This window comes from Thunnus maccoyii, chromosome 11 (genome assembly GCF_910596095.1).
Source record: "Thunnus maccoyii chromosome 11, fThuMac1.1, whole genome shotgun sequence".
Classification (NCBI taxonomy): Eukaryota; Metazoa; Chordata; class Actinopteri; order Scombriformes; family Scombridae; genus Thunnus; species Thunnus maccoyii.
This window is the reverse complement of record NC_056543.1, coordinates 18,747,056-18,762,289: the sequence shown is the minus strand read 5'-3', so window position 1 is coordinate 18,762,289 and position 15,234 is coordinate 18,747,056. Positions and strand designations below refer to the sequence as shown.

The 15,234-nt window shown below is 40.6% G+C and overlaps 2 protein-coding genes across 2 annotated transcripts; one reads left to right on the top strand and one right to left on the bottom strand.

The window, feature by feature from the left end:
• The first annotated feature begins 372 nt into the window (after nt 1-372).
• On the top strand, nt 373-7,185 carry nfe2l2a (nuclear factor, erythroid 2-like 2a). Its single transcript, XM_042426184.1, has 5 exons — nt 373-640; nt 3,712-3,978; nt 4,260-4,352; nt 4,474-4,671; nt 5,546-7,185. The coding sequence occupies exons 1-5, from the start codon at nt 602-604 to the stop codon at nt 6,803-6,805; spliced, it is 1,857 nt and encodes a 618-aa protein (XP_042282118.1). The 5' UTR covers nt 373-601; the 3' UTR covers nt 6,806-7,185.
• A 2,726-nt stretch (nt 7,186-9,911) lies between these two features.
• Nucleotides 9,912-13,990, bottom strand: hnrnpa3 (heterogeneous nuclear ribonucleoprotein A3). Its single transcript, XM_042426186.1, has 11 exons — nt 13,888-13,990; nt 13,024-13,146; nt 12,772-12,918; nt 12,472-12,682; nt 12,285-12,374; nt 12,123-12,194; nt 11,422-11,469; nt 11,073-11,216; nt 10,873-10,989; nt 10,677-10,747; nt 9,912-10,577 (listed from the first exon to the last, which is right to left on the bottom strand). Exons 1-10 carry the CDS (start codon nt 13,891-13,893, stop codon nt 10,692-10,694), a joined length of 1,014 nt encoding a protein of 337 aa, XP_042282120.1. The 5' UTR covers nt 13,894-13,990; the 3' UTR covers nt 9,912-10,577; nt 10,677-10,691.
• Nucleotides 13,991-15,234: the final 1,244 nt, after the last annotated feature.

The following is a 15,234-nucleotide window of genomic DNA, read 5'->3' as shown; positions in this document are numbered from 1 at the left end:
ACAACCAAAACTTTTCTGGTGACGGAGTTACAATTAAAATGGTAGATGTGGTTTCTTGTTTCATAATTACATAAAAATGAGCTTACAGGGATCTCAAAATGTAAAAAAAATGATGTTCAGAAATTCAGACCAAGAAGATTTTAGTGTCTTTAATGGTTAGACACAGTGGCACGTGCTAAGATATTTTTATATAGGGCTATTTATTTATAATCACGTGAGCGGCAATCTTTACGACTTTCAGAGCTCAAAATGTACATATACATATTATTTAATGTTTTTATTTGGTAGTGTGATATCTCCTCGCTGCTCTGCTCAGCCTAGCGGGCGCCACACGCATGCACAGCCCGTATCTATCGCCTCATAGGCCGGTGAGGGGGACGATCCCGGTGCCGCAGCGGTGGGCAGGGCCATCATTTCCGTAACGATCATTAGATTAGAGGAAGCAATATTTCCCTCAAATTCAGCCACCGCGTCGGACTATCGCTACCGGACTTCATCTCGCCATTTCAACCTGCCAATTGAGGAATAATACACTCACATACACACACACATATATATTTAGGCCTACATAAGGCGTTTCTTTACGGCAAGGCAGATCTCCATGATGATGGAAATGGAGGTGATGCATTCCCGTCAACAGGTAGGCTAAATAACACATTTTTATTGGGTGATCACTACAGAAGAGATCAATTGACAGGCTGGCAGTGCCCCTCAATTCCCTTTATGTGATCTAACGGAGAGGAAGAGACGTGTTTATAGTTCAGGGCAACTTTTTAAATGTTTGTCCCGGATCAATTCATCTAAACACAGTGACAAATCAGCTTATGGCGTAGTTAAGACGTTATAATGTAGCGTCAGTATAGAGAAGACTTCTCTTTCATTAGTTAGATATATTAAGGTTGCCCTCTGTACCGCTTTCAGTTCTGCAAGTCATCGAGTTGTGACGTTTTTTTTTCTCGGCAGGAAGTTAAATAAGTCTTATATAAAAACCAGGTAGAAATATTGCTGTTTGTGGTGATATTTTAAACAAAATGACATTGTTGCCTTTGCCCTGACAAGTTGGGCAAACAGAAAACCATGGGCTGTCTTCTTTTGGGTTCTTTTTCCCGTAAGTGTGTCTCCCTCCTCCCCCCTCCACCCCCTTCCTCCAAGCATGTGATCCCATATCTGATAAAGGCAACAGCTTGAACCGCTGTGAATGATTTCTGTAAAGGCTATACTGTTGCCTCAGCCTTTGCTGTTTGTCTTTTAGTGTATTTTGTAAAAAAAAAAAAAAACCACAACAAAAAAACAAAACAAAAAACAAAAACAAAACGTACACACACAAGCTCAGTCTAGACTTGTTTTCCCAATTGTTCATACACATTGAACAAGATGTTGAACATGAATTATTTTTAAGTATAATTTTTGTGGCCTTTAGTTTAACTTGTCACAGTCAAAGGTAGGTGGAAGTAAGTAAGGACAGAAAAAGGGCTGTTTTGGAACATGTGCGACTGTGTTTCATCATCCTCGGTCAAGGGTGGATGTCCACTGGCTTGTGATAAACTCCAGGAGTCAGGTCCCCTTTTTGAGGCCCTTTGTGTTGAAGAGTGCTGAAGAGAAGTAAATGAACAACCCATAGTGAAAGAGCACACACACACATCTCAGTTCTCTCCACTATCACCTGCTTTGATAGCCAGAGGAAGCATTAGCTATTAGTTTGTCCTGTTTCAAAGTATGCCCGTATTTTTTTTTTTAAACATGTGTTTTCTGCTCATACTTTAAACTTAAGGCATGTTGTTCGGTTTGTCTTACGGCTCATTGTTTGGCAGAGAGGTGTGGGAAATCGGAGTAATTTTATGAGTTAGTTTCCTTGTTCTGGTGCCAATCCAAGTCTTGTGACAGCCACGTAACTGATACCATACCGATAACCTGATCTTACACGCCCACGTTTACACAATCAAATTTGGTGCAGATACAGAACACGAGCCAAGATTTGTTAGACTACTTTGGTTCTATATCATTATATAACATGATCGTTAATCAGTGACAGCTAAAGGGTTCACGACAGACCTTTTTTAGACGTGAGATTGTTTTTTTTAAAGTGACTCATATGACTTGTCTGATGAGCTTATAAGTTGCGGTCAACAGACAGGAGTGTGGTTTTTTAAGTGTGCAAAACATGGATGACCTCAAGAAGTCTGTTCAGACATTTTAGGGAACTTCCTCATTCCTGCAGCAGCCATAATGTCTGGTTGTGTGTTCACCTCTCAGCCGGTGAGTGTGATTTATGGCTGGCAGCTTTAGTAATGTGTAATCCTTCGGCGGCCATGCCTCTGATGCAACACTGTGTAAAAGAGGGTTATAGTGGGTTCTTATTTTGCTGTGCCACAGCTGTAGTCAGGAACTGTGTCAACAATGTCTTAAAATGTAGATATATATAGATACTTGTGGGCTATTGTAAGTTTATGAAGATTTACTACACAACCCATTGTACTGAATAATAATAATTAAAAGGCAGACAACATTTTTATACCATATTTTCTCGTCACATTTTCACATCCTCTTTATTGTGTATTGTTCTGCTTTTTTTTTCTTCCTTTTTGGCTTCCTCCGGGCTATGTCTGTTTGAGCCATATGACCGACAGCAAGCAGTTTGAAGCCTAGCCCATAAGTTATGTTTATACCCGAATCTGAGGAACAAACAAGTCACATGCGCAGAAATTTTCTTGTGAACCAGTATCTTCGGTTTATGCAACATCCCAGGGCCTTGTGAAATGGTTTACTTCTGTAAATATGTTCTGGTAAGAGACCCAAGGAAGAGAGCAGCAGAGTTTATCTTAACACATTCTTGTTTGAAAAAGGCCTGTGAGGGGAAATCTACAGGAAATAGAATTAAAATATGCCCCATAGTTGTTAGTACCCATGTGTCTAACATTCTGTACTGTCAACAACAGCTTCATGTGTAAATACTAAATGTGGGGCAAAATCTTTTGTGCAGTTTTGAGGCAGAATATGTTGAGGTCAGCTATAAATAGTTTTATTCTGAGATGTACCAAGGAAGAAAACAAGGAAACAAGGTCTGGAATTCCATCTAGAAACAAATCTACAGCCTCACCTTCCTAATTTTATTTGGTTACACTACCACCTTTTTAGGAACATTACTGTTGTCATCTTGTATATTTATCATATGTTCTCTAAGCATTGTGATATTACATTTTTTAAACTGCAGACATTTCTTAGAATCCTGATTTTATAAATACTGCAAAATACAACATGAATTTTTGGGATTTAACTTTACTTCTTGTAGAGAACAAACAGATAATTTTAACCTGTAACATAAAGTCACTTAATGCAAAAACTTGACTTAAAGTGTGCCCTATATGTGAGTCTGGTTGTGACAAATGAATTCACACCTCAGTTTAATCGGATGGGTACTGACCACTTCCCTTGGAAAGAGAATCAAGAGAGGATACGTGTCTGCTGGTGTGTGGTGGCAACAGGGGAAATAGAGAAGTGTATCCATTATTCATGAGGCTTCTCCTAGTTGACACACTTGCCAGTGTTGTTGTTGTCAGTGAACAGATACTGAGGGACAGGGTGTGGCAGGTGCGGCAGCCATGCTTCACAGCAGGGACACTCTTCTTTGCTCCAATGCTGATCACATTCTCACTGCAGGACAGCATGGCCACGGCTCACAACTCTCTAAACTGATCTGTCGTTCTTTTCTAGGACATGGAACTGATTGACATCCTGTGGAAGCAGGACATCGATCTCGGTGCCAGGCGTGAGGTGTTCGACTACAACCATCGTCAGAAAGAGCATGAGCTCCAGAGGCAGCGGGAGCTGGAGGAAGAGAAGCGGCTGCATCTGCTCCGGGAGCAAGAGAAGGCCCTGCTGGCACAGCTACAGCTAGATGAGGAGACAGGAGAGTACATACCCCGCCCGCCACCCAGCGCCCCACTGCAGTCGACAGTCTCACCTCTAGAGGTTACACAGGTACCTGCACATAGCCATCATTACTCATGTCAGGACTGGACCACTCCCACCTCCTTTGATAGGCTGCAGCTCTGTTGTAGCTAGGTAACCACCTCATCTTGTGTAATTACAGACACACAGGTGGGTCTGTAGTTTTGCATCGCTGTATTGTGCTTTAGAAACTACTCTATGGAGACCTGAGCTCTATAAATATAAAATCATGTGCTGTTTTTAAAAGATGGTGTGCTACTAAGGATGCTAGGTGGTAAATTTAATAGTAGGTATCTCACCCTCTCTTGCAGAATGTCAGCTTCACAGAAGAGAATGGTGATACCATGTCATTTGATGAATGTTTGCAGCTGCTGGCAGAAACATTTCCTGTAGAGGAAACTGAGGTAAGAACATCTAATGATTATCTAAAATGCGACATTATAGCTGTCAGCCTTGAACAGGACTTTTTAGTTATAATTGTAACCTTATAATTGTAACATCTATATTCATGTGTTTGTCTCATAGAACACCTCAGTTTGCCTGGACACGACTGCTGTTCCATCACCTAGCAGCAGCAGCACTATCATGATATCCCCTGAGCAGCCAGCTCTGCCACCGGTCACTCTTTCCCCAGGTCCACTATCACCACCACCACCACAACAGAGGATGTCCCCAGATTTGGAGCAGGCCTGGATGGAGCTTTTGTCCCTCCCAGAGCTGCAGGTATGGTATACATGGATTCTAGTGCCTCAGTGGCATGGTGGTTTGTGTTGTGGAACAAATACCCAAAGAATGAATCAACGGCAGGAGCCCCGGCAGTGGAGGACAGACACTTTTTGTTTGCCCTATGGGTCTCATATAGAGGGACGCAGGTGCACAGGGCTCATTCCACTGTGATTACATAAGGTTTCTGTGTTGAGACTTTTTAGAGCATTAGGACAGGAGGTTTTATGGTGTGATGCAGTTTGTATGATTAGTAAAACATGTTCATGTTCAGTGAGGGTGTGGCAGTCTTAAAACCTTTGCTTTTTGTCAGGAACGTGAAGATGTGCGTGATTGTCAGTAGCTGCCTTATCAGTTTTGTTTCAAAGCAGCTATTTGCATTTGCTGATGGGTGGGGCAGTGTAACATTCATTGCCTTGTTTCAGAATAGACTGGACTACAGTCCTAACCATACAGCTTCAGAGTTGTTCCAGTTGTTGACAAGACACATTGTAGAAATGGGGCTCTGTAGAATTTTGTTAGAAATTTGCTGCTTCTGTGTTGTGGAGATAACAATTGGTCCACCTCACTGCAACAGCAAGCTGGGAGAACTGTCCTCGTAATTTCTAGTTTCCAGTCTTAGAAATTCACATAGGGTACCTATGCTTTTAAATCAGTGAATCCACCTCCTTTTGGGACACCTAGCACTATGTACAGGAATTTGTCAGTATGACCAACTGCATGGCAAAACATACCACGTCATGCAATAAAAAATAAAAGATTTAAGCATGTTAAATCTTTGTATTTGACACAAAACAAAATGTGATACGTGCACTGTAATAGCTGCGTTGATTGTATATATTTAACTAATTCTTTATCTTTTTTTTTTTTCAAGCAATGCTTAAACATGCAAATGGAGGACACACTGGAAACTACAACCTATCCTCTTCCAAACAACCCTGAAGTACAGAATCCAAGCTATACTTATTACCCCATGTCCACTGTCACAGAAGGGGAGACAAACAATTTAAATGTCTGTCCTGCAGAATTTATGAATACATTTGATGGCTCTGTTCCCAGCATGGCCCCGGCGGACAATCTTGGCCAGATTAAGGAAAAAGATCCTCAGTTAAATACTAACTTCAGTGCAGAAGGTTTCTGTGATGTATTTTACCCCAACACCATACTGGAAGAAAGCAGTGGTCAGCCTGGCCTTGAAGGGAATGAAAGTAGCATCATGTCTGATATCCCAAACAAGCCGCTCTTCATACCAGTGGACCTTTACAGCCTCTCACCTGGAGATGCATTTGACAGAGGCAAACAAAATCTGAAGGCAGAATTGCCAGACTCAGATTCAGGAATCTCTACAAACACAAGTCCAAATGCTAGTTCGCCTGGGAAATCTGTATACGGAGATGGGTCCTTTGGTTACAGTGATTCAGACATGGAGGAGATGGACCACAACCCCGGGAGTGCAGAATCTGACTACTCAGAGATGTTCTCATTAAATTTCCAACCTGATGATCTTCAGTCAGGAGTTCCTGTATCTGCAGTAATAGGTCAGCCACAACAGCAGGACAAGAAACCCAAACAACAAAAGACGGAGCCAGCAGTGGAGAATGGCCACAACAACTCCCCCTTCACCAAAGACAAGCATAAGAAACGCTCTGACATGCGTCTCTCCAGAGACGAGCAGAGGGCTAAGGCCCTCAAAATCCCGTTCACTGTTGACATGATTATTAATCTGCCTGTTGATGACTTCAATGAGATGATGTCAAAGCACCAACTGAGTGAGGCCCAGCTGGCCCTGGTCCGAGACATACGCCGCCGCGGCAAGAATAAGGTAGCTGCCCAGAACTGCCGCAAACGCAAGATGGAGAACATTGTGGGGCTCGAGGGCGACCTTGACTCACTGAAAGATGAAAAGGAGCGTCTGCTGAGCGAGAAAAGCCAGAACATCAAAAACCTTAAGGAAATGAAGAAGCAGCTCAACAGCTTGTACCTGGAAGTCTTTAGCATGTTGAGAGATGAGAAGGGGAATACCTACTCCCCATCTGACTACTCCCTCCAGCAGTCAACTGATGGCAGCGTCTTCCTTGTTCCTCGCGTTAAAAAGACTTTCAAGAGCGAAGACAACCACATTTCTCCTTTGTAATAAGGTACTGCATTATCATAGTAATACTATGCAATAACTTTGTAGTCGCTCGCTTTAAGCAGTAGTAGCTCGGCAGAACTATTGTATAGTTTTGGCTTATTCCTCTGAATGTTGTAATATTTTTGATATTTTACTTCTTTTGTACTCTGAAACCTTCACAGATTCTATAACCAATTGTAAATAAATGACTTGCTTTTCAGATTGATAAAAATGTTGATGTATATATAAATATATATATTGTATATATCATGTTTCTGTATGCTAATGATTGTTTCAATCATTGTTACTCATGTTTTATAACTTTACCTTATGATTTGCTGCCCAGGTTCCTTTTTTAAATCTTGACTTCTGTGGTTTTCAATAAACTATTCCTATAGCTATATGGCCTCCTATTTTCTGAAGAGAGAACATTGTGAAGTGTACCACAGCTCTAGCCACAGCTTGTAACAGATTGATGCCAGATGGATATATAGTCTAAGGAGCGATTACATAACTTACCACATGTTCAAGTCAGTTCTTGACTTGAAGGCTCTATTATAGGCCTTACAAAACAGAAAATAAATGGAATCTTGTACTGAAACAAAAGCGTTATCGGTTTAATCCAGTTTCCCAACCTGCTTGTTGTTATTAGGGCAAGGTTGTTTGTACAGTAACCTAAATCTTTTAATACTGTAAAACTCGTGTCGCAAAAGAAATCACACCCAATGCATTCATTAGGTTACACAACAAAGAGCACAATTGTTGACCTGTGGCAGAGTATGCTCAGTGCGAACCATGCATGACAACTTCACAATGGTCCACTGGGCAAACATATTCAAAGGTAAAGCCCTACACAATCAGTATTTGCTCCACATGCACTTTCACACACAAACACCACCTTTGATCGCCAAGCCCAAACTTCAGAGGGTCTGTGTAGCAAACTAAACTGACGACAAACTCAAGGACATCTGTGGATTAAGTAATGCAGTAAAACAAAAGATGATGCTTTGACATTCAGAAGAGTTGTACTGCAAAAGAAAGAAGAACGTTTGGTGGTCGATGTTTTCAACTGCTGTTCAGAAATGAAACACTCAGTTCATGGAACATATTTTTATTTAAGAATACAAGTCACACTTAACATTTACATACTCTTCTCATCAGCCAATGTAGTTCATTCACACTGGTGTTTTATTATAGCCAAGCTGTAGTGTAAAGAAGCTGGTCATTCTACATTCCTCTTTAAAAATACTATCCTGCAACTGATAGGGAAACATTTTCAGGCAATGTTTTGTCTGATTTCAGACTGTGTTGACTTGACCTGTGTCGACTCTTAAATGGACAGGTCAATTCAAATGCATAAAATTAGGCTTGTAGCATCTTGTGGGTTGTATCCCTACCATTAATGAAGCATGATATGTCTTAACAATGATCCAAAATGTAAATTTAAGTATAAAAGACGTTAAATTGAAATGATTTCTCCGTCTGCACATGCTCAAATACAGTAACAATTTACAAAAAGTACTGTAGCAATAGGTCACAAGTTCCTGTTTTTTGGAAAAACCAACAAAATCTCCCTAGACATCTGAACTTAGTTTGAACTCAGAGGGTAGAACAAATAGCAGTTCGTGGAAAGGTTTTTTGACTATGCAAACTAGTCTCCTATACAAACTCACATTAGACTGCATATGAATTACTAGTCTGTGAACCATCAGTATAATGCGTCTGTTCTGTCCCAGTTTGTTGGTTTAAACTTGTGACCACTGTTCCTCTCTGCTGAGGCAGTGTTTGCCATATGCATTATTATTACATTATTTTACATATTTTGCCCCTGTGATTTGCACAGAGGATCTGACCTTGTTTCATGTTGCTTTAAAAAAAAACCCAGGCTGGTCAAAGCTTTTTATAAATGACAAACACTATTTTCACTATTATGACTAGCCTTTGTAGCAATGACCAAGTTCCTTCAGGGTTTAAAGTCCCCTACCATGAGGTTTTTACATCATTATGCTAATTCATATAGATCCAACAATGACTTTCTGATCTCCATGTATTTTAATACTGCATGACTTAATGGTAGTTTGGCATTCTTCCATATTGTTCTTTTCTTGGAAGTATGGTAACCTCGTTGTTTCCCCAAGCTTGTTTCATCAATATTAAAGGAGTGATATTGAAGATAAATAAATAAAACATGATAAAAACAATACATTTTTTGCCTTCATGGTAGCTCACAGGCTGATTCTGGTCAAAGTGGGGCAACACTGGATGTCATCCTGCTCGGTTTACCTTAAAAAAGACCCCTGCACCATGTAATAACCACCTAGTGCACTGTTAGATTACAATATGAGCAGCCTTATATAATATTTTGAAAAAAGTCTTACCCATCCAGAACCTTCCATGTTATCAGGTCTTTACAGATTTTCAGCAAGAAGAGAATGCCTCTTTCCACATCTGCAAATCAAGCAAAGTGGTTACTCTTACCTGCTCCCATCTTCTTTAAGTCAGCTTTTGTGAAATACTCACTCCCTTTTCTCGTTAATGTCTGAAATCTAGCATTTTGCGGGTAAACTGCAGTATCTCTGACTCAACAGGATCTCCAATGTGTCCAGGAACTAGTCTTTCTTCGCTAGCACCGGCTGCTGGAGGGTTTAGCTAGCCTTGAAAGAGAGATAGACGCTCACTACCAGGCACGACACTGCAAGCTTCCTCCATGGGCGTTGTGCTCGATGCTGCCTTCTCCCTTCTCTCTCAAAATGCTGACTGGTCCACTGTGCTGGGGCTGAAGACGTCCTGTCTGACAGTCATCTGCAATCTTCCACACTAGCGATGCTGAGGGCCCAACTGCAGGTGCTTGCGGCTGTTATAATCCTACTCGCTCAACACTGGCATAGGTGATGTATGGGCCCTTGCCCTAGGACTACCCAAATCTCCCTTGTCATTGACCCTGGTACAAGTAAATACATACAGTATATGAACACTGTACTATATTCACCCACATACATATTAATACTCCCAAAAAAAGTACTGGGCAGGCTGATTTGCTAAACTTCACAGTCACAATGAGCAGGCAACAGATAAATTGACACTCATTTAATCTTTTTCTGAACCAATGACGCACTGAACCTCATGGTACTTTACTACACAATTTTATTCGTTCTTTTTCTACTAATCAAAATATTTGGACAATCTAGAATTCGGTTCACTGGGAACAAGAAGAGTGAGGGATTCCCTTGATTCTAAATCCAGACTGCTTATATTTGTTAACACTGGTACTACGAAGGATTTACATTACTGTGCTTCACATACAAAATCAAAATACACTTGACACTTGCAATTGAGCAATCATAATAACTTCAGAAAGAAAAAATGTGTAATTCTAGCTCATCTGAGGGCCTGATATAACTATGCTAATTGACAAAACCAGGTTAAAATACAAAAAAATAATTGACTAACTCATGTAAAAAAAGGAAAATAAAGATATTAAGAACTGACTTCAGATAAAAAAGAACAATTTACTCTTTACCCCTGATACCATAGGCACAATACACACACTTCAGACGCACAAAAGGGAAAAATTGCTTAGCAGGGAAACATCTATCACAATCAGGGAAGGGTATCATCTGCACTCATGTCTTGTGTATACAGTCCTTCTTCCATAAACTTCTCCGATTTAGCTGCAGTAATGTCTGACTTGTGTGTTCCTCTAATGCTTTCAGATGACTGCCTCAAAGTAACCTGCAGCTTTCCTGACAATTCCTTTGCTCACCTCCTCGCCTCTCCTGCTAAGAACTGAAGCCTGTTGAATGGATACAGGATAGAACAAATTGTTATTCTGCACTCATTGGCTCACTCTGTACTGTGCTACGAGAGTGGTGTGAAACTGAATGCAACTTACCAAAACATGAAATAATTAATATCGCCGTGAGCCATAACCACCACCGCCGCCGCCGCCAGAGCCATAGCCACCTACGGTTCAGAAAATACAAACAAACAATGTATGTTTGTTGCTCCTCAGGAGATGTTCTGTCATTCGTTATGTGCCATTTTGAAGTCGGATCTTTAAATACATGGAGTTGGAGGGTAAAACTCACCACCGTAGGGTCCACCTGAGTTTCTGCCACCAAAGTTGTTCCCTTTCATGGGCCCATAGTTGGACTGCTGTCCACCATAGTTTCCAAAGTCATTGTAATTTCCACCCCCTCCATATCCTAAAGATATAAGTGACAATTTTAAGGCAAGGCTTAATTTCAGGAGCCTAGTATTTAATTTCTGGAGAAAGTAACACATTTACCTCCGTCATTACTCCCGTAACCTCCATCACAGCTGCCACCAAATCCACCACCCTGGTTTCCATACCCTGGGCCACCACCACCACCTCCATAGCCCCCTCGGCCTCCTCCATAACCTGGTCCTCCACCATAATTTCCTCCTGGACCTATAACAGTAAAAAAAATGCAAACATACAACAGGACCTCATTAATTACAGTGGAGTGGCACTAACATAACACTGTTGCAAAATATTTTCTTAAACACAACACAGTTGTTACATAAGCAAGCAAGGATATTAAATGCATTACATGACCATGACTACTGTCATGGTCATGTAATGCATTTAATATCCTTGCTTTACAACTGCTCACCATTGTCAAAATCATCACCATAACCACCTCGTCCTCCACCATAGCCACCTAGGAAACCAAGAGGATTAAAATACATTAGCATAAACATAGCTTAACATAAAAAATGTGACCAATTTGTGTAATCTTGCAGCCTTGTCACAGCTGAGACCGTATCCACATTAATGCAGGCTCATCTGAAAAACAATCTCTGCTCTGGTCTTGTTATCAACACTAAGGTGATGTTTTCAACAAAAAACATGTTCTGGTGGATAAAATCTGAAAATGCTGTTCTTGCTTGGTAGGTTGAATAAGACAACAGAGCGTTTTGAGATAACTGACATATGATGGTCAACATTTCAAAAATATAACAAAATAATTCCGCATAGCAGCAATGCTAAGACAACACATTTCTGGCATCAGTGACTTTGTTTCCACTTCTTTTGTGTGCCAATATGGCAGATCACCAAACACCCACAGAGCCTCACCCTGTCCAGGCAAAGACTGAGTAACCGGTTTTACAAGATGGTTATGACCACCATTTAGTAAAAAAAAATCAAAACAAAAACAAAGAGATAAAAGCATTTTACTTCATTTGGTATTTCAGTGTGGAGGCAAAACTTGTTCTGCCAACCCCTTATGACGTAAATATAACTATCAAATGTACCTGCTTTAGTGTGGATAAGGTCAATGACACTTTCATTTGTTATGCAAATGCTACTCACCACGGCCAAAGTTGCCACCACCTCCAAAATTACCACCTCTGCCCATGAAGTTTCCAGATCCTCCACTCCTGCCTGATATAAAGGAGGGTGAATTGTCAGTTGCATACAGAATGTGCAATAATAGTAATTATTATTTTATTCTCCATGTGATGGTGTGCTTACCCCTGTTATTGGACATGGAACTCATTTCCTGTTTTGAGAGAGCTTTCCTGACCTCACAGTTGTGGAAGTTGATTGTGTGGTATTTCTGGGCTGTAAGAGGAAAAAAAGGAAAAACAATAGAGATTCATAACATTCCCTGATGTTTCCTTAATGTCTAACTAACTCTGAAATCTAAACAACCACATACCAACAATTTTATCTACAGTGTCATGATCATCGAACGAGACAAAGCAGAATCCTCTCTTCTTCCCGGTGGAGCGTTCCTCCATGATGTCAATGCATTCAATCTTTCCGTATTTCTCAAAATGCTCTCGGATATGGTACTCCTCAGTGTCCTCCTTGATACCACCGACAAAGATCTTCTTCACCGTCAGATGGGCACCTGGTTTATTGGAGTCCTGAAATAAGAGTGTCAATGAGCACAGACCAACACATACCAAACCGTAACCTTTCTATGACATCTGCCTTCAGGTCAGGGTTTATTTACCTCTCTGGACACGGCCCTCTTCGGTTCAACAACCCGCCCATCGACTTTATGAGGCCTTGCTTTCATGGCGTCATCAACCTCCCTTACAGAGGAGTATGTTACAAAGCCAAACCCTCTTGATCGCTTGCTGTTGGGGTCCCTCATCACCTAGACACAACAAAGTCAAACACAATAGTAGTGACAGCAGTTTAGCCATATTTGTAAGTTACTGTTATTAATTCTTCTACTATTATTATTATATAAAATACATACTACACAGTCCGTGAGTGTTCCCCATTGCTCAAAATGGGCTCGCAAACTCTCCTCTGTGGTTTCAAAGCTCAAACCCCCAATAAACAGCTTCCTAAGCTGCTCGGGTTCTTTGGCCTCACGGTCCTATGCAACACAAGAAAACACACATCGTAGCTGTGAATGACACTACCGTTAATTACTGTAGAAACATGACAGCATTGTCACATAACGCTACTGTGATCCTGCACTTGAAAAAAATCTGCAAATACATGTAAATATCTGCAACTTCAACATATTAAATGATCTTAATGCCAGGGCGTAACGTTACCTTCACTCCTGTTGTGGTGGCAGACCAAGCTAACAATAAACTATCTCATCAAGCAACATTAGGCTGATAAATTAACCCAGTGCTTCTAAATTATGACATCTGGTACTGGAAAATCGCCAGGCTGAGGCCTGTCATTCATAAAAACAGGTTAACTTTACAATAGGCCTAGTTTGCCTGAGCGGCCTAGCTAGCATTGGCAGACAGCTTGTAGTTCATTTCAGGGGATGTCGTAGGTTGACACTGTGCTATCAACCAAAAGATACAGTTAATCCAGCTGCTGTGGCTAGTAATGAGGGTTGCAGAAATCCAACAACAATGTTGAATTTGACAGTCAGCTGAAACAGTGACGTTATACCCCAATAATGGAGACCACCATTAGCTTTGCTGCTGCGCTAGCTAACGAGAACAGCTTTTAATCTTCACAGAGAAGCAGCGAATTACAACACTACGCCGTGAAAATCTCCGCCAGAGTCACGTATATGTTACAGAGCAACTGTGACTTTAATGCATTTAACACACAGCCGTGTTTTTATTCGCAACATTTCAGACAACCTCACCTCCATTTTGCAGATGTCCACGAGCGCAGATCGGAGAGGATCACGTGACAACAAGACAGTCGTGCCTCCTTCAGTCTGACGTCAGCAGGGATGCATAACAGACTGTATAAAGATATAAAATGTAATCTTTTTGTTTGTTTTTGGTTTTCTACCATATATATATACATATACATATACATATACATATATATATATGTTTGTACCTTTGTATATGAACATGTGTACAATAAAGAAAAAAAAGTATACATTTAAAGATGGACGACATAACAGCTAAAAAAGTGAAGTCAAAATATCTCCGTCGCCCCCTGGTGGCTGACTGCAGCATAGGTCATAAATCCCGCCCCCTCCGTGTTAGTGGATGGGACCTGAGCCAAACTAAAAAATCAAAGTACACGTCAAATAAATTTTTCCCAAAGATGTTTTTTTTGTCATTTTAGGTAGTTCTTATCACGCTGCTGTTTTTTTCAAGTGCTCATTTTTTCTGATAAGTTTGTTTTTAATTAGTTATTTGACGATATAAAAAGGGGTATGACGTCATGATTGACAGCTGTGACACCCGCTCTCAAACCTCCGTCTGGCGGCGGGACAATAGATATATCTATGGGCGGGACGGCTGAGGGGGTATGTCCATACATCCATGGATATGTCCGGCCTTATTGTGTAGACTCTGGCTGATTAGGGTTGAGCTAAGGGTTGCTTCTATAAATTTAGAGTTAGGGTTAGGTTAAGGCAGAATGGTTAATCTCGCGAGAGTTTCTCAAATCGTCCCTTCGGCTGATCCAATCCATGGATCCATGATTCAATCTAGCACATCTTTATATACATTCTATGATGTATAATATTCTAATACATCCATGGTCGTCAGTCCATTCTGGTTTATACTCATCAAAACACAAGCTAGACACTACAGTTTCTGTAAAAAAAAATGACCAAACCAAAGTCTATGAATATAGAAAGGTTGTTTTCTCTTAAAAAATGTAACATCATGTTAGTCCCTTTTGACGCCTGGCTTCTTATTATGGAGAAGACAAAAAAAAAAAGATAATTTGCGCCATCTACTGGTTAAAGACGTACACCCAAAGGCAGAAAAATGAATCCTAATGACCTCATCCAGCCCCTCAATGATTTGGTTGGATATCAGTCCACATAAACATATTTTCCCCCCTCATGAATGCTACATTTAGAATATTCAGGGTATGTAAATCATTGTTTTTTGTGTGTTTTTTTTAAGAAATCAGTTGATAATTGATAATTATTTCTCTGTCAGTTGGGTCATACGTTTACTTAAAATTATTTTTTTCAGAATATAACATTCCTGTGTACTGTAGAGAATTTGCTATTGACTTT

What these genes read in the sequence shown, in the direction of transcription:
- nfe2l2a (XM_042426184.1), top strand. Translation starts at nt 602, where the DNA reads ATGATGATGGAAATGGAGGTGATGCATTCCCGTCAACAG. An exon ending in CACCTCTAGAGGTTACACAG is followed by an intron (nt 3,979 to 4,259) that starts GTACCTGCACAT and finishes CCTCTCTTGCAG; the next exon opens with AATGTCAGCTTCACAGAAGA. An exon ending in TTCCTGTAGAGGAAACTGAG is followed by an intron (nt 4,353 to 4,473) that starts GTAAGAACATCT and finishes TTTGTCTCATAG; the next exon opens with AACACCTCAGTTTGCCTGGA.
- hnrnpa3 (XM_042426186.1), bottom strand. An exon ending in GAACACTCACGGACTGTGTA is followed by an intron (nt 12,919 to 13,023) that starts GTATGTATTTTA and finishes TGTTGTGTCTAG; the next exon opens with GTGATGAGGGACCCCAACAG. An exon ending in TGGTGGCAACTTTGGCCGTG is followed by an intron (nt 11,470 to 12,122) that starts GTGAGTAGCATT and finishes TTGGTTTCCTAG; the next exon opens with GTGGCTATGGTGGAGGACGA.